We start from the raw sequence: 17,358 nt of genomic DNA on the forward strand, positions 1-17,358 counted from the left end.
ATATTATTCAATGATTTTTTATAATTCTTCTTATATTTTTTATTATTTTAAAGTTTGAATATTTTCAACCTTAGAATCTAAACTTGTATCAAAAACAAAATCGAGATATAAGCAAAACAGGAAATATATATATCCATGAAAATACGAACAAAAAGAAATCTCTTTCAAAGAGTTGCTCAATCTAATTCAATAAAATGTTTGCTTCAATGCAACATATCTCAAATCCTAATATTCTAGTATTCACTCTATCATTCCACGAAACACATTCCTGCAGCGATGTCTGGTGGCAATTCCTCACCCTGCCGTTGAAACAGATAAATCAGAGCACTCTCCATCGCCTTCATCTTTTTCTTATCTGCTGCTGCCTCATCCTCCATCGCCTTCCTCTTTAACTTCTCGCCTTCCAGCTGTCCCTCCAGTTCAAGCAGCTTCTTCTGAGTCTCCTCTAGTTGGACTCCGTTGCCATACCCATGTGAATTTGGCCCGAAGAGCTGACTAGGAGTCGGTCCAAAACCCACACCACGTACTCTACCCGGTTTCTCTTTTCCAAAAACCTGAGCAATGGAATCATTCTGAGACAACACCCTAGATGACTCATCCTGTTGCTCAATCTCCTCAATTCTTTCCTACAGACACAGATTAGCAAATACAACAATTATGTTGATGGGTCCATCTCATGTCAAGAACACACCAAATGATAACATAGGTAAATTAGCAATGACAACTAGAGTCTATAAACATAACAGGAAAATTAGCAATGACAATTAAAGTAAGCTGGAATATGAATTGTGAGAGTATCTTGGTCCACTTTAACATAGAGTATCAAACCATTCATCAAACAGGAACAAAAACAAAATAACATAGAAAAATAGACTATTACCCTATTTGAGGTCATAACTTTATCGATCAATTATAAATATTGGTACTTACACCGATTGCTCTTGCTTCATCATTCATGTAGGAGCCGTCCTTTTTTTTGTGCACTGCGATCCATAACTCCCCTCTTCCGACTATTCTCCCTTGTTGTTCCGACTGCATCAACAAATTTTATGCTATTACCGTTCTCCACACAATCAAGGCAATCTCAAGTCACGGAAATAGTCCAAAGAGTGAACAAAAAAAGTTATATACCTCTTCTTCGATCCGTCGTGCAAAGCTTTTTGAACCGCCAGTGTGTGTATATTGCTGTTTTGATCGATTCTTCGCATTTTTCTTGCACTTCTCCTATTGGTCCAATAGAGACAAAAGGCGAAGATAAGATGATCTAAAAAGACTCAATGCAACAATAATTTACATAAAAGTTGTTTACCAATGATATACTAGATTACCTTCGTTTCAGGTTTGGCGCGATACTCAAGGAACCATCTCCAATGCTCTCGATCGATTCCCGGCGGACGGTTCTCAATATTTTCTTCAGTCGTGGACGTTGGCTCGAAATAAGCATTATACAACCTCAGCCTTGTCTCCTTCCAGGACTTCCCCATACTTTTCAAGATATTTTTTTTATAACTCCTTCGCTATCTTCATCAATGTGGAAAATTTGCTATACAGATAACCAAAAATTTGTCAAAAATTGTAAAAATAAGCAAGATATTTCAAAGGGGATATAAACTTTTACCTTCACACATTCGCTATAAACTTTGTCCTTTGTGGTAATCTTCCGCCAGCTTTCCTCACAGATAGGAAACTTTCCAAAGTCTGATCCTAGCAGACCAAGCACGCCACTCAACAGTCCAGCTTCGTTTCCAATGGCTTGCTTTGCTCTGTTGAACCTGAGGACGATCTTTCTACCGTTAGGCCGTTCCATAGCCTCCCTCACGCTTAGTCTTGCCGGCTTGATTGTGCCATCGGAATCTATAAGCCAAACATAATACCTTATGTTTATCCGTAGTGGATAGCATACGAGAATAATAAAACTTAACAAGAGTATAAATCATATTGAACACATCAAATTTACTAGCTAAATTACCGATTATCCTGACTTCCCAAAACTCTGTAGTCTTGCGTCCTTTGCGATTCTGAGCTCTAGAATCAACAACAGACTCATCAGCTGCTTGATCAACAGAATCTACATCATTAGCGTTATCTGCCGAGTTTACATGGCTTGGCTCCGAGTTCTGAATGTTAGTTGTGCTCGTTTGTGGAGTCGGCCTTGGTATACTGCGCGGCGGAAGGAACGGGCGTGAAGTTGGAGGGACACTATCACCACTGTCCAGGAGAATTTCAAATTCATCGTGGTGGGAAACCAAGGCCGGAGGTGGGACCGGAGGCGGAGCCGTTTGTGGTTGCTGACATCCTTGTCCTACTTTCGGTTTTCTTGTGAAACGCCCTTTTCTAGCCATTTTAGGAGGTATAGGGCGCCTGTTTCAACCTAAAAAAGAAATAAAAATAAAAAAAGTCAAAGCACATTCATGCTGTTTTGGTAAATTTGTTACAATCAGAATTGATATATAATCCACATTAACTAATTCATATAGAAAACACAAGTCTGAATATGGATATAAGATTACATATATGTGGAAATATAATTTCTGCCTAGAAATCTAAGATACTCCCAAACATTTCACGGGAAAAGATCCACATACATTCACGAGTGTAGCAAACGGCAACTCCAAATTTCATACATTTAAGGCTAAGTGACTAAATAATTTATATGAACATGTTGCACCAATCAGCAGGGAATATTTGAAATATATATAATGCAGTATGTATAGGTAAGTATCACCAAACCAGAGTATAATGCAATGTACATATTAAACTTAGGTAAATGCTATGGTATCTATCACTTTGTACCTAAGTTACTAAAAAAAAGTCAATAAATAATATTTAATAAATTTTACATGATTTACTTTTTATTTTAAATATTTTATTTTTTACTTTAAAAAAAATGTTAGGCAATTTAGGTACCATAACAAAGACACTATAGAACTTACCTTAAATTTATTAATGGTTCTGTTATCTAAAAAGGAACATAAAATTTATAATTGTTGAAAATAATTATTGAAAATTTAGCTATAGAGATAGAGAGTATAATTGGCTCAGTAAAGAGTAAAGAGTAAATAAAGATCCTATTTGTCCAATTTGTCTCCAAAATTAAGAGACAGTGAAACATTTTGCTGTTCTCGTAGGCCTATGGATTGTAGTAGAGTTGCCATGTTTGGATCTCAAACTTTAGCTTTTGCATGTTGGCCCAATAAATATTTCTATATAGATACACAATTATACACACAGAAACGTGAACCAATTAGTTACATTGATTTAGTAGCTAGTTTATTAATATGTTTAAATAAGTACTTATGCCTATACACATATCAATTCTATAATAATCATCGAATAATAATCAAATTTGAACTGCAATACAATAAGAAAACCATGCTGCTCTGAGGATTACATATAAATATTAAGGATGAGATAAAGTAGGAAAGAGACAAACAATTGTATTGTAAAGTGAATGGAAATATGTAATGAAGCATGACAGCAAGCTAAGAAGGTATTGAATCTTACTAAGCTTTAGGTGAAAATAAGACAAAACTATGCTAAATGGCCACGCTGGTGAGTGCAAACGGGGGTAACATCTAACTAGAAGCTCTCATAATTTCCTGAATTAGTCAACGCATTTTTAATACCAAGTCAAGTATACTTCTAAAAGAGTGGTGCATTTTAAACTACCAAATCTAAAACCTGTATCCCCTTTCGATACACAAACTTCTAGGTCCCACTCCTCCGTTCCCAACTTTACATTGGATATACCTCTTCATAAGATTCAAACATGCGCATCAAATTAATCCTTTTCAAGTGATATATGCATTTCGGTGGTTCAAATTATACAACCCAAATTAGCCCATACATAAAGCGGACGTCAATCTAAGAATCTTAAACAATGATACTACAGAGCAGGTTATAATAGTGTAGCCTCAAGTAAGCAACAAACTGAATCAAAAGGGGATCCTCATTGTTCATTAATATTCATAAGTCCTTATTGTATTACGGGCCTATACACCTTCATATTAATATTCTATTCTGTTCACCTCTTACCCAGAAGAAAATAGGCTTACGGTGAAAGGAACAAAACAAATTTCAGTCATATTAAGAGCACCCACTGAAATCAATAATTTTAAATTCACCCATTTTGGTGTTAGAAAGAGGGAGGGTTACCGGAGTAGAGAGGTTGGGCACCGGAAGACGACCACACAGGCGGAGAGACCTGAACGACCGGCAGCTTCTCGAGACAACAAGGTTCCGACGCAGGTTATAGATTTCTCCTTGGTGCCCGAGATGTCAGAGCTTCTATGGGTTGGGGGATGCCTTCGTTAAATGTTTTTGAGTTAGGGTTGGAGTGTATAAGGATTTGGGAGCATATTATATGACTGCCGCAGAGGCTGGGGCACGAAAATTTTCAATCAAAGGAGTTCAATTAAATTGGCGGGTCATTGATTTTGCCTAAAACCCAAATACCTTACACCTGACTTTTAAAGCTAATTTATTAATAAGATAAAATAAAGCATCAGTAACTAAATACAATTGAAAAATGCACTATGTTAGCGATGACGCAAAATTGTATAGGGGTTAGTCGATATAATAATAATAATAATAATAATAATAATAATAATAATAATAATAATAATAATATAGTATAGGGGTTAGTAATAATAAATAAGATTTATTATCAATCGAACAGATTAATAAATATTTAATGAAACATGTAGTAAACCAAATTTAATGGATTTGACTTAGCTGAAAATATTATTGAATAAAAATAGAATCAAGTATATAGTCGAATTAGATGTATGTTTAAAATGCTAATAAATCGAATGAATTGGCTTTGATTTACATGTTTACTGTAATTAAATTCATTTTTAAAGGAAAATATCATTATAAATGTTTAAAATTTATTTTTCATAAATCAAACTAAAAATAATTTTCAATGGGCATAATTAATAGTAATTATATTTTGCAAAATAATTTTTTAAAGTTAAAAATATTATAATAAATATAAATATTTAAAAATTAACTAAATTTATTCATTTTTTGATATTTAAAGATACCCTAAAGATTTTAATTTTCACAAGAAAAATTAAAAGCTTGCCGAAGAACCATTCACGGTTTACCACAAAATTTTAAGCCCTGGCGAATGAAAATTTAGTGCTGTGTCACATTCTCTAAGTTATCCAACATGAAACATTATATATTTTATTTATTATAATAACTTCGCAGTTAATAGATTATTTATTTAATATAAATATTATTAGTTGTGCTTACTGAAAATTATTTTTAAAGTTTAATTTATCAAACTTACATACGATGTAGTTTATTTAAAATTTATTTTTAAAAAACTTTAAATAACAGCAAATGAAATATGTATAAAAGTAGACTTGATGGCCTTCATTGTGGCATGGAATAGTGATAAATCCAATTCATCAATTAATCGACTCTAAAAAATAATAACTGTCCCAATCTTGGCTAAATATTACATTCCCCAAGTTCTGTAACATGATAATACTTTTCAACAAGAAAACCGTCTCAATATAACAATCTGAGAAGTTATAAAGTCACGACAAAACCAATGAACAAGGTTCGACTTTCCTAAATAACCTGAATTGAAAATGTTCAAATAACTTAAAGCTCTGTCCTCACGGATTCAAGTACCGTGTTGCCCAATTAGCCAAGTGCCATGCATTCTTCTTTCCAGGAGACATTCCACTGTAAGGATATTCATTCTCATCTGGTGTTTTGTTGAGGTCACATGACAGCATTGAGCAATTTCGTCCTGCAGAAGTGGATTCATCAGACCCATCAGAGGAGACAACGTCCTCTTTCTCGATCGAATCTGGAACCACCTCTCCTGGTTCTTCGGATGCCTCTTGGATCTTTGGACGAGATAACCCTAAGAGTCCAGCATCATATCGAGACACAAAGCAACAATTGATAGATTAGAGTGTGACATACAATCATATTATATTACTATTGCATATATAATGTATTTCTTACTGTCCCATAGTCGTTCAAGGCCATGTTCTATGAGCTTGAATTCCTCCCGTGATGCAACATCCAGTTCAACGACCAGAGTATTTTCATATCGTGTCTGTACAAAGTATTTATTATTAATACTATGAATAGGAAGCAGAAGAAAAAATGAAAGCACACATAGACCAACTATCAATCAAAAAGATAATAAGGACAGCAAGATCATGCCCATTATTCTTATCACTGGCATTAACAAAAAATTCTAATAAACCACCGTAAACTCTTTCTCAAGTCTTAGATTCTTATCACAAGCTTCATAATTAAGAAAGAAGACCACGTGTTTTTTTATGAGAGATAAGTCCATGCATTGGTCTCAACTTACCATTTTATCAACTACACTTTTCCAAGGCTGGCCTCTTAAACAACTCAATCTTAAGTATGCATTCTTAAATGGGGTTTTTAACTGAGATTGTAATATGATCCAAGTATCCATCCACCTGGATTTTTCCGAAGGGTTACTTTCTTAATTTGAACTCCATTTTATTTGGTTTTGGTTTCAAATGGTGAGATACACAATATCACGGTCATGATATATCATGGACCACCTGAAACTTGTAGGGATATGTTAGTAATCTTTTACAATGCTAAGTGAATTAGAAAATCACTGGCCATACTAAATAATTGGGTGCTTTCTTGAGCTAGCTCAGACCATGTCAATACAAGCAATTACAAATTGAGTAAATACAGAGACCGGCACATATTTGTATGTGGTAGATGCTAGCAGACAACTTAAAGCAACTAAATTTCTTCTAGCAAGGGGAATAGAGTTTACTCTCATATAAAATAAGCAATTTTACCAAAACAGCACAACGTAGGCATTTAGCTACATAGACAGAGAGATGTTGTATAAATTAGATAAATCGAAAGGTAAAATAGGAAGTATTACCTTCGCCTCGTCAAGTATTTTCTGTGAGAACCACAATTCCGTACTTGTTCTAAACTCAAACCCAAATTTAGCCCGGTACTTTCGGTCCCATTGATGCAATTCCTATAGATTTAACATAACCGCGTGAAATGGGTTACAACAAAGAATTTGACAAGGAAACACATACTAATAAATTTGGGATCAGCAAACAAACCCTCATCAGAGAACCCGGCGCATGACTAATGGCTCGAAAGAGGTGACTTTGCCCAGAAAAGGCATCCAGCCATGACTGTATACTCGACTCTTTGAACCACAACTGCCTTGCAAAGGATGTTGCGTGGTCCAACGAAGGGAATGGAGACGCCTCTATCATCTTCTCTGCGAACAAACGGCTTGTGGTAATGGGATAGAAGTCTCGACTCTCCAATTTCCCTGAAAGGCAACGGAACTATTACCAACGTACAGGGACAATTAAAAAAACGTGATTGTAGGAAATCTTATATGAGAGGCAATAGTTAAAAAAAATCGATTTATATCAGAACCCAGTCAAATAATATCGATTTATACGAGGGGATAAGTACTAAATAATAAGAACTAACTCAATCTAGATATCTTTATATGAGGCGGCCTCATCACAATCCTCAACCACGTCATTTGTGGACTCCTCTAAAATCTCATCTCTTGTCAACCGCAAGCCTTCGACATCAAATTCAGGCAAGCTAGTCATACACAACTGGGGATGAAAGTCGACTTCACAATGTTCATAATCTTCGCCCATGTCAAACAAATCTCTTGGCATCACATGGACTACTACACTCCACCCGTTGTCCACCTCATCCTCCACGTAGAACACAAGACGCGCCTCAGATGCTAGGATGTACGGCTCATCGTCTTCTCGATCACCGGTGTGAATCGGATTGGCAAAATTGACACAGGTATGACCCAACTCGTCTTGTCGTATGCCTCTGCCCGACGTGGTGTCTGCCCAGAGACATTTGAACAAGACTACATTGAACTGACCACTATAATTTAGCTCGATGATGTCTACTAATCTCCCGTAGTACGAGACACCGCCAACGGCAACATTGAGATCCCGTTTGCTTGCATAACTCCGGGTATCTGAAGTGACATAAACCCCGCTATTTTGTGTTTTCAGCCCTTCATCCCTTGAGACGGATCTAAATTTAAATCCATTGACGTTGTAAGCTTGAAAGCGTCTGGCCTGAGCACGGGGCCCACAGGCAAGCCACTGCAACTCGTTCGAATGACTGGTGCTTCCGAATGGGACCTGGAATTGAACCATTAGATGAAAGATAGCATCAAATGGTACTGGGATCCTATGATATTAAGGATTACCTCATGCCTGAACCAGTTGGGGAATTCTCTGTGCACCACACTATCTATGTGAGCCTGGGACCTCGTTCTACTTCGCAGTTTTCTCTTTGTGATGGCTCTGTACTCCCTATGCATTCAGATAAATATTGACGTATTCAATACTATGATTATCATATAGGTTCACTGCAAAATTTTGGACCTCGGTCTTGATACTTACTCCAAAAATTTCTCAACAGCAAGGCAATTGACCAGTACATGACGATGTGCTTGAAGGATCTCAGTGGCTGTCAAAGTAAAATATGAAGCAGCCCCGGCCGCCTTTCCAACTACTGGGAACATGCTAGAAACCTCACTGGGCAGGGCATCATTCAGCCGATCGTCAACCCGCGTCGGTCGGTTGATCCTAGTCTCGACATTATCTAGATATCTTGAACAGAATGTGAGAATCTCTTCTGACAGGTAGCCCTCTGCAATAGATCCCTCCGGTTGTGCCCTATTACGCACGTACTGCTTGAGACGACATAGGTACCTTCGAGAACATAACACGTAAAATTATAGCTGCCGGCTATCTTAAAAAAACAGGTCGAGAATGTCAAGTAGATTTTTACCTCTCAATTGGGTACATCCACCGGTAATGCACTGGGCCACCGAGGCGTGCCTCCTCGACCAAATGAACCGTTAGATGAACCATGACTGTGAAAAAGGATGGTGGAAATATCATCTCCATGTGGCATAGTGTGTGGACCACACGATCCTGAAGGATAGGGAGTTGATGAGGATCTATGGATTTGCTGCATAGTAGTCGAAAAAAGGCTGATAACTGAGCCAAGACGGCGGACACTTGGGTGGGCAATGTGTGTCTTGACGCAATTGGAATTAGATGCTCCATTAGAATGTGGCAGTCATGACTCTTCAAACCCGATAACTTGCGCTGTTTTAAATCAACACAACGAGAGATGTTGCTGGAGTACCCGTCTGGGAAGACCACATTCTTGATGGTCCGAAGAAAGACATCCTTCTGTGGATTAGACATGGTAAAGATTGCAGAAGGATACTTTCCACCTTCAAGTGGCCACATATCATGCCTGATTCCCATCAACTGGAGATCTTTTCGAGCCTTTAGGTGGTCTTTGGACTTTCCACTCTCGTTTAACATGGTGAAGACGATGTTGTCGCACACATTCTTCTCTATGTGCATCACGTCAAGGTTGTGGCGTATTTCGTTGTTCTCCCAGTATGGGAGATCAAAAAATATACTCCTCTTTTTCCAGGGAGACTCGTCTTGAACCACGGTCTGCTGTCCGCGCCTTCTTTTACCGCCCACCGCGCCCACCTTGCCGTGTGTGACTGGCACACCCTCCAACTGTCTCAAGATATCCCTGCCAGTCAATTTGACAGGCGGGGATCTATCCTCTACATTTCCATCAAATCTAATCCGGTCCTGTCTATATCTGTGATCGTGATTCAAGAAGCGACGATGACCCATGAAACACCATTTCTGACTGAAGGTGAGTCGCCTCGGATCGGCGTCCAAATTGCACGTGGGGCAAGCTCTCCCGCCGTACGTATTCCAGCCAGATAAATTGCCTAATCCAGGAAAGTCGCTGATAGTCCACATCAAAGCAGCACGCATCTTAAATGTTTTCTTCTCAGAGGCGTCGTACGTATCAACACCGGCCCACAACTGCTTCAACTCATGGATGAGGGGTTGTAGGTAGACATCTATGTCATTGCCAGGCATTTTAGGGCCGGGAATAATCATAGAGAGAATAAAGTTGGTTTGTTTCATGCAAATCCAGGGGGTAAGTTGTACGGAATAAGAATCACTAGCCATATTGAATACTTTGAACTAAGGTTTCCATAAGGATTGAAGCCATCGCTGGCCAGGGCTAAGCGAACACTGCGCGGATCACCAGAGAAGTCAGTGTATCTCCTATCAAATGCTTTCCAGGCCTCACCATCCCTGGGATGCCTTAAATAACCGTCAGAATTGGTTCCTCTCTTGTGCCACAACATGTCCCTGGCTGTCTTGCTGGACATGAATAATCGCTGCAACCGTGGAATCAGAGGAAAGTAACGGAGAATTTTCGCCGCCTGAGGTTTCCCATTCTTCTTGACGACGACGTTGATCCTTACTACAGAATTCTTCCGGGTCTTTTGCTTCCACCTGGATGCTCCACACTGTTTGCATCTAGACAGGTCTTGGTCGGAGCCCTGGTATAGCATGCAGTCATTTGGACATGCATCTATCCTCTTGTACTCAATACCAAGCTTCCGTATGATCCTCTTGGCATCGTGCAAGGTCTTCGGAATCTTTGCATGCTGAAAGGCTTCCCCCAATAGCTCTAGAATCAAACCGAAAGCCTTATCACTCACTCCGCACATGCACTTTATATGGTACAGTCTTACCAGGAAAGAAAGCTTCGAGAATCCTAAGCATCCCGGATATAGTTCTTGCTCGCCATCCTCAAGCAAGTCTTGTAAGGCACGAGCCTCGCGGGTAGGTTCATTGGAGGAGTACGGCAAGCCATCCACACCGTCTCCGACATGTTCATCCATCGAGTCTTCATCATCCCCTTGCATTCCCGTGAAGTTAAATGCCTCGTGGACCATGTCACGCATTTGATCACCAGAGTTACGAGTGGGTTCTAATTCTTCTCTGCCGTTAGAGCTCTCATCTACGATCCTCTCACCGTGATGTAACCAAAAGGTATAGTTCGAGGGAAAGGGTTTCATCAGAAGATGATCGTAGGCGTCCTCTCTGGTTTGGTAAAACCGGAACCCACACAAAGGACATGGGCAAAGTATCATCCCATCGGATGATGCATTGGCAAATGCGAAATCAAGGAATCTATTCAGACCATCCATATATTCTACACTACCACGTGGCTTTATAATCCAACTCTTATCAATGTCTAAATAGATGAAATAGCACAAACAAATAAATGAACAGTAAGACTTTTACATAGAACTTAAAAAGCAGTAACAGTTTATCACAGTTATTGGATGGGAGAGTACCATACGTAGTAAGCTCCACAATATATTGCAATCAAAACTATGTAGAAAGAATTGGGGAGGTTGCTTACTCATTGTCAAAATTCTGTGCTTTATAAAAAATTACTGGTAGAAAGAATTGCTGATCCCAAGTCCAAAAAATGAAAAGACAAAGAAGGAAAAACCTTAAAAAATGATGGAAAAAAAATAATAGGAGTAAGTTAGATTTATGTAATAATTAATAAGAAACTAAACTATCATAATGAACAGAAACATCAAATACAAATTTTCTGCCCTTAATTGCGGGTTATCTAAACAAAATAAGGAGAGAATAGCCGGATATAATATCCTCTGTTATGCCTAATTTAAATTTTTTGAAAGATAAATTTGACTAAAAAGATCATTTGAAAGAAATAAAAAGTTCATTTTAGGGAAATATTAATAAAAAATTAATCTAACATGAAAAATTTTGGAGATAAATCTAAACATTTACTACCAAGTTTCTCGAGCAAAGCATGCTGGCATGTTTATGTCGATGATGAAGCTCTTAGCCATGATTTCAAATGGTTATTAATAAAGCAGCTTAACATGCAGTGGCAACTACATATATTAATACTTATATAATTCATATATAACTCTCTCATGCAGTGGCAAAAGCCTATAAATACGTTGAAGACAACCATCTAGATATCACAAGCCAAGGCTAAATTAATCCTTCTAATCAACATTATGCTGCCAAATGAACCACAAGTAGAAAAATTAAATAAATAAAAAGAACATTCAATTACAAAGCTCGAATATTGTTTCGGATATTGGATAATTAATGCTCTGCGGCATATTATTTTATCTGTTGATAATCCGGGATGCTTTGCACTAACTCATTGGCAGCAAATTCATCCTGGACTGAAGTGGCAAGTAAACATGAACCCCACCCCCATCCCCGGTGGCGGAAAAAGAAACCGTAATGAAAAATCCATTGTAACTTCTCAAACAACTAGCTCAAATCAAATGCCAAGTAATAATTCGTACGTAGGGTCATAGACAGTGAAGCAGCAATTCATTCATCAAGACAACCAGCAAAAGCAGCTAGTATTTCCAACATGTTCAGCCCACAAAACATTAAAGTTTGTTTTCATCATCAGGGTCATATTCATAGCAGATATATTACATATGTAGATTGAGTAAATTGGACTGAACCTGGTTCAAGACCGCCACCAAGCACAATGGAAACTTCAATTCTGAAAGTACCAGGCCTGAAATTAAAGGAAACATCAAACTACACAATATAAGACTTAAGAAAAGAAGCACATTTCATTTCAAATAGCAATGGCTACACGTACAATTTTATAAAGTGAGGCGTTGTATTTATTTGCATCAAATTTATTATTGGATAGGAATTGAAATCCTAAATTAATCATGATAAAATAAAATGTTACACTCATCAGTCATCACGTACAATTTTTTCCCACCTTCGGATTACTTAGTGTGGCAGCAGAAATATAAAGGTGAATCATATGATAGATAACAACAGAAAAGCATGCAGAATCTAATTGAAATATAGTTCAAATAGTGTTTGATAAAGTTTTCTTTTCCAAAACCAACTGTAGTCGGTCTAATAGTTAGTTCACTAGTTCATTTAAATAAAGTGTTGAAAGTTCGAATCTTGTTTTATACATGTAACAATTCGTTAGCCAACAATAAAACTTTAAATGAAATTTTAATTTGTGATAAATTAATTTTGGATATGCCGAACTGATGAATACCGAGGAAAAATAATTCTCTTTTCCTGGGCCTTGATATACCACAGTACAGGTCCCAAATTCAACTTTTACAAATGGAACCATAAAGTTTTTATAATTTGATAGTAACGCCTCATCATAGTTCACCCAAATGAGCAAATAGTTAATTACTAATAATTCAGCTCATTTGTTTTGCAGTGAATAAAACAAAAACCGTAAGCAAGGGAAACAGAGCACAACAACTATAAAGTTAGGACAAACAATTTTGAGTTTACTATATTTTAGGATGGAAAAAAAAAAAGCTCATGTTGAGAAAAGAAGTTAAAATCTCATACCTCATTTTTTAGTCTTCTAATCAGGTGTTATTTTCCAAGAACATAAAAAAGATTAAAAAAAATAAAAGTTTTTTATTTAAAAATAAAAAATAATTAAATGAATGAATTAGGACTCTTAATAATTTGGTATGTTTTTTGTAAGCAACTTGCCTTATGAATGTTGGACAAGATCTTCTAGTCTGTGCCTTGTCTTCACAACAACAATATCATTGAATTAATTTTCTTTTTATTATTATTACTATTATTCTTGGTACAAATCTCTAACCTAAAATTTTATTATTAAAAACTCTTATCAAAATTTGTTTAGGCTCTTTATCATGTCCTTTTGGTTAAAATGAATTTTAGGACCTACCGAAAAAAAAAAGCGCCCAAAAAAAGAGTGTGTTTTACCCTACTTATAATGTTTGATAATTTCTCAGCAATCGAAACAAACACTCATCAATTTTGAGAGACGCATATATACTAAAATTTGGGCATACTGATAATAAAACTTATGCTGTTAAGCATGCATTTCTCTTTGCCAAATAGAACTTGCCACTAACATATAACATTATCCCTCCTAAGTCCTTGCCTTTCTTTAATTCTATTTTTAAGCCAAGAAGAGAGATCTTGTTTTTTCAAAAGAAAAACTTTGATTGATGATCACATTACATACTGAAGAAAAAAAAAATAGGGGAAGTAAAGGTCCCACGTGTGGAACAAAATTTGAAGCATATATATGTAATCAGTAATAAACTGTAATTATATATCTTTATCTAAATTTTCTAGCTTTATGTATAGTAGATGTTGGTGTCGGTCTACTTCTACTTGGAATTCCTATATAGCATTGTGGGAACCATGCTATTACTTTTGGATAGATTGGAGCCACCATTTCCAAAGTGCTTTGGATTTTCACTTCACTCACTTTCTCACTTGCTCTCTCCCTATCTTTTCTACTTAGCATATGCACTTGCAAACCAAAAAATAAAAAGAAAAGAAAAGTGAATTTGGGAATCCTATGCATCCCTCCTTATATTCCCATCTTTTGTTTCCTTTTGTTGTGTCATTTGTTTGAGATTACAAGACTCCCATGTTTGCTATATACCTTCATGTAGTATTATTCGATTTAATGGACTAAATGCTTTTAAAATATGTTACTTTGATGAATGAAATCCACTAATTAATTAAATAAATTATATACATTCACGGTTTTGCTAGGTAGACATAAAAAAATTTAAACTAAGGAACAAAACAAAACCAAATCCTAAAGGACTTTAACCAAATAGCATTTCATAACTAACTCAGAATTAAAGCAATGCAAAAAAAACCAAATCCTAAAGGACTATAAGTTCAAACTCTAACATGGTTTTAATTTATTTTATTGTATTACTTTAAAAGCTGCAAGGGAAACACATCTCATATAAAGGATTAGTTTCACCGTTTCTCATAACAATTGAAAACAGGGAAGTCCATAGAAAAACAAAGCTATTTCTTTGGTTAAATTTATCCCAAGGTGACAATAATGCTATTACTTCTATCAATCAAATATGCTACTTTAAGATAAACACTATATACCCCCATTCACCTCTGTTTCTTATAAATACAAAATGTATATGTGGAAAATATAGAATGAATGTTGTTTTTTTTAGGGATAAGTATACACTATTAAGGAACTAAAATTTTGCAAGTCTTTTAAGTTCAGTAAAATAACACTGTTAAAGGAGATTGAGATCAAGAAAGATCAAGAAAGTATCTAACTGCAGGGGAGTTTTTAGGTCTCTTGCTTATTGCATTAGGAGTTGACAATTGTTCAAACAAATAGGGATTATTCTCTCAACCACAATCTTCTGGTGTGATGGTGTTAGCTGCTATACTCCTATTGGTCCCAATAAGCCAATTTTGCCTTAGCCTCAACAATAATCATATAGGAGACTCAAACTCAAATGATGTTAATATTAACTCCATATTTTTCCATGTTTAGGTTCTAATTAAACAGGGCAAGCGCTATCAGGGAGACAAGGTTTTTTTAGTTTTCGGGCACATATAAATGTGTTAGAATCCTGCTTGTTTTCCTGCAGTTAAATATTGCAGTAACCATTAAATGCATGACTGGTTCATTATACAGTTTGAATTCATTCTTCTCACTTTAGCATCTCATCCTAGATTGGGGTGAGCTTGGTTTCTGAATTCTAATTATTTAACTTCAAAGGAATCACAATGTTACCTTATTTATTTGCTGAAAAAGGTTAATGAAATTCTGCTGAAATAAAATGTTAACCTCTTCTAGCAAAAATGTTTTCACAAAATATACCAAGGTCTAAAGCACACTTAACGGACCAGCAAAACAGCAGTTGAAAAATAAATTACCAACGTTCAATGATCACTTGGAAGAGTCAATTTTACAAAGTGCTAGTTTTTTTAAAATATGGCTTCATTAGATATGTATTCTCAATATACCATTCATCCTTTATCCTTAAAGCATCATGTGAATTTTAGCCTTTTTAACCCCAACCCTTCCAATTTAACAAACTACCAGGTAATGCATTCTTTTTTTAACTGGTGCTGAGATCGTGCAATATTAGATATGCATTCTTGTGTAGTTTGAATGATCAATTCTACTACTCACCAAGCCTAACGAGGAATAGTACAACAATAATAAATCAAGATCTTGATATTCATATATAATAAGAAAGTAGAAAGAAAAAAAACCTTGTTTGGAGTGTGCTCTAGAAGCTTCTATGCCCCAAATTATTTTGCAATTATTATCAACAGCGCAAACAACATCACCCTTTGGCAATTTTTGTGCACAATACTTAGCAATCGACACCGAACGAAGTCGCTTCCTGCAACAGAACCGGGTTTGTTGATGAGGTTCTAATCAGCAATGTCTCTTAAAAGATTGAAATACAATCTGCTAAGTAATCTAACTCAATTATCTATCTAGCCAATCACAACTCACGTGTTCAGTTGGTTAAAATTATGACAGGAGCAGAATAATGAGTAGCCAGCTGAGCTTGCTCACATGTGACCAAATCAGATGAATCAAATCCATAACCCAATCAATGCAGCAGTTAAAACACGAAGGAAAGCTTAGGGTGTTAGAACTAACCAGGGACAAGGAGAAGCCGCGATAGCTCAGGATAGCGAACGGTGGAAGGTGGCTCAACAGTTTCGTGCACGGCCGGCAGAGGACCCAGTATCGGCAGCACCTTCGCAGTGAAACAGAGACGGCAGCAGATCTCGCGCGCTTCGAAGGACTCTTCGCGGGGTTCTGCTTAATTTGGGCAGTTTTTGAATTAGAATTTATAGGAAAAATTAAAAAGGGGTAAAGGAGAAATTGAGTTAGCAAATCTTCACCTGGTGGCGTTTTGCGATGCAATCGCCGCTGATTTGTGGCCCGCGAAAGAGTCCTGCCTTCACAACCTTATTTTGGAATAGCAGCAATGGGTGTGCTTCGCGGGCTCCCAATTACTCTTCGCGGGTTTTCTGCACATTTGGGGGGAATCAACTCAGGGTTATAGGAAAAAAAAAGGGGGCAGAATAAAAATTAGAATGCTTAAGATTGAATCCTCACCTGGCGGCGTTTTGTGATGGAGTCGCCGCTGATGATAAGGCACGCGAAGAAGTTCTGCTTCCCCGGCATGTTTCGCGGCGGCGAGGTGTGTGGCCTCCAGATCTTCGCCGCTATTTTTGCGTCCCGTTGGTGATGGCGGCGTTTTTGGTGGAGTCGCCGCTGATGATCGTGGCACGCGAAGGAGTTCTGCCTTCCCCAGCAGCTTTGCAGCGGCGAGGTGTGTGGCCTCCAAATATTGGCCGCTATTCACCGTGTTTGGCGTAGTGATTACTTTATTTTACTAATATTATTCACAATATTTTTTTATTTTCTCCTTTTCATATTAAATTTCAATTAATATAATAAAATTGTAGGTAATAAATTTGAATTCAAATTTTATTTTTCATTTGATAAATTTCTAGTCGCATAAGGATGGCTATTTTATATAAAAAATATTATATATAAACAAAAAATCAGTTCTTAAATTAATTATTATATATTAATATATAAATATATGTGATATTTAATTTATTT

General features: G+C 36.8%; 3 protein-coding genes across 6 annotated transcripts; all 3 read right to left on the minus strand.

Annotated features, from left to right (window-relative positions):
* Positions 1-110: 110 nt before the first annotated feature.
* Positions 111-4,429, minus strand: LOC107641338 (uncharacterized). 2 transcript variants are annotated; one of them, XM_016344832.3, is made up of 5 exons: positions 1,619-1,758; positions 1,329-1,543; positions 1,132-1,224; positions 931-1,032; positions 111-626 (listed from the first exon to the last, which is right to left on the minus strand). In XM_016344832.3, the coding sequence occupies exons 2-5, from the start codon at positions 1,482-1,484 to the stop codon at positions 249-251; spliced, it is 729 nt and encodes a 242-aa protein (XP_016200318.2). In that variant the 5' UTR covers positions 1,485-1,543; positions 1,619-1,758; the 3' UTR covers positions 111-248. The 2 variants fall into 2 exon arrangements, with proteins under 2 accessions (XP_016200318.2, XP_088344032.1); XM_088487906.1 differs by lacking the exons at positions 111-626; positions 931-1,032; positions 1,132-1,224 and adding exons at positions 1,970-2,371; positions 4,156-4,429 and having other exon boundaries at positions 1,345-1,543; positions 1,619-1,854.
* Positions 4,430-5,385: 956 nt separating this feature from the next.
* Positions 5,386-17,105, minus strand: LOC107644508 (uric acid degradation bifunctional protein TTL). Of its 3 annotated transcripts, none has more exons than XM_088488587.1 (10): positions 16,846-17,105; positions 16,629-16,757; positions 16,381-16,542; positions 15,981-16,114; positions 12,416-12,471; positions 11,311-11,360; positions 7,104-7,321; positions 6,911-7,012; positions 5,989-6,082; positions 5,386-5,884 (listed from the first exon to the last, which is right to left on the minus strand). In XM_088488587.1, the coding sequence occupies exons 6-10, from the start codon at positions 11,312-11,314 to the stop codon at positions 5,631-5,633; spliced, it is 672 nt and encodes a 223-aa protein (XP_088344713.1). In that variant the 5' UTR covers positions 11,315-11,360; positions 12,416-12,471; positions 15,981-16,114; positions 16,381-16,542; positions 16,629-16,757; positions 16,846-17,105; the 3' UTR covers positions 5,386-5,630. The 3 variants fall into 3 exon arrangements, with proteins under 3 accessions (XP_088344713.1, XP_088344712.1, XP_088344714.1); XM_088488586.1 differs by having other exon boundaries at positions 11,311-11,403; XM_088488588.1 differs by lacking the exon at positions 11,311-11,360.
* On the minus strand, positions 7,354-10,059 carry LOC148566234 (uncharacterized). The gene is made up of 4 exons (XM_088488589.1): positions 8,833-10,059; positions 8,442-8,753; positions 8,246-8,351; positions 7,354-8,177 (listed from the first exon to the last, which is right to left on the minus strand). The coding sequence occupies exons 1-4, from the start codon at positions 10,056-10,058 to the stop codon at positions 7,494-7,496; spliced, it is 2,328 nt and encodes a 775-aa protein (XP_088344715.1). The 5' UTR covers position 10,059; the 3' UTR covers positions 7,354-7,493.
* Positions 17,106-17,358: the final 253 nt, after the last annotated feature.

This window comes from Arachis ipaensis, chromosome B5 (assembly GCF_059453495.1).
Source record: "Arachis ipaensis isolate K30076 ecotype BB chromosome B5, ASM5945349v1, whole genome shotgun sequence".
Classification (NCBI taxonomy): domain Eukaryota; kingdom Viridiplantae; phylum Streptophyta; class Magnoliopsida; order Fabales; family Fabaceae; genus Arachis; species Arachis ipaensis.

Coding starts and splice junctions, on each gene's coding strand:
- LOC107641338 (XM_016344832.3), bottom strand. CDS start 1,484: ATGGGGAAGTCCTGGAAGGAGACAAGGCTGAGGTTGTATAATGCTTAT. Junction 1,225..1,328: donor GCGCCAAACCTGAAACGAAG/GTAATCTAGTAT, acceptor TTGGACCAATAG/GAGAAGTGCAAGAAAAATGC. Junction 1,033..1,131: donor CACGACGGATCGAAGAAGAG/GTATATAACTTT, acceptor TTGTTGATGCAG/TCGGAACAACAAGGGAGAAT.
- LOC148566234 (XM_088488589.1), bottom strand. CDS start 10,058: ATGGCTAGTGATTCTTATTCCGTACAACTTACCCCCTGGATTTGCATG. Junction 8,754..8,832: donor TGGATGTACCCAATTGAGAG/GTAAAAATCTAC, acceptor ATGTTCTCGAAG/GTACCTATGTCGTCTCAAGC. Junction 8,178..8,245: donor CCAACTGGTTCAGGCATGAG/GTAATCCTTAAT, acceptor GTTCAATTCCAG/GTCCCATTCGGAAGCACCAG.
- LOC107644508 (XM_088488587.1), bottom strand. Junction 6,083..6,910: donor AAATACTTGACGAGGCGAAG/GTAATACTTCCT, acceptor TACTTTGTACAG/ACACGATATGAAAATACTCT. Junction 5,885..5,988: donor CCTTGAACGACTATGGGACA/GTAAGAAATACA, acceptor CTGGACTCTTAG/GGTTATCTCGTCCAAAGATC.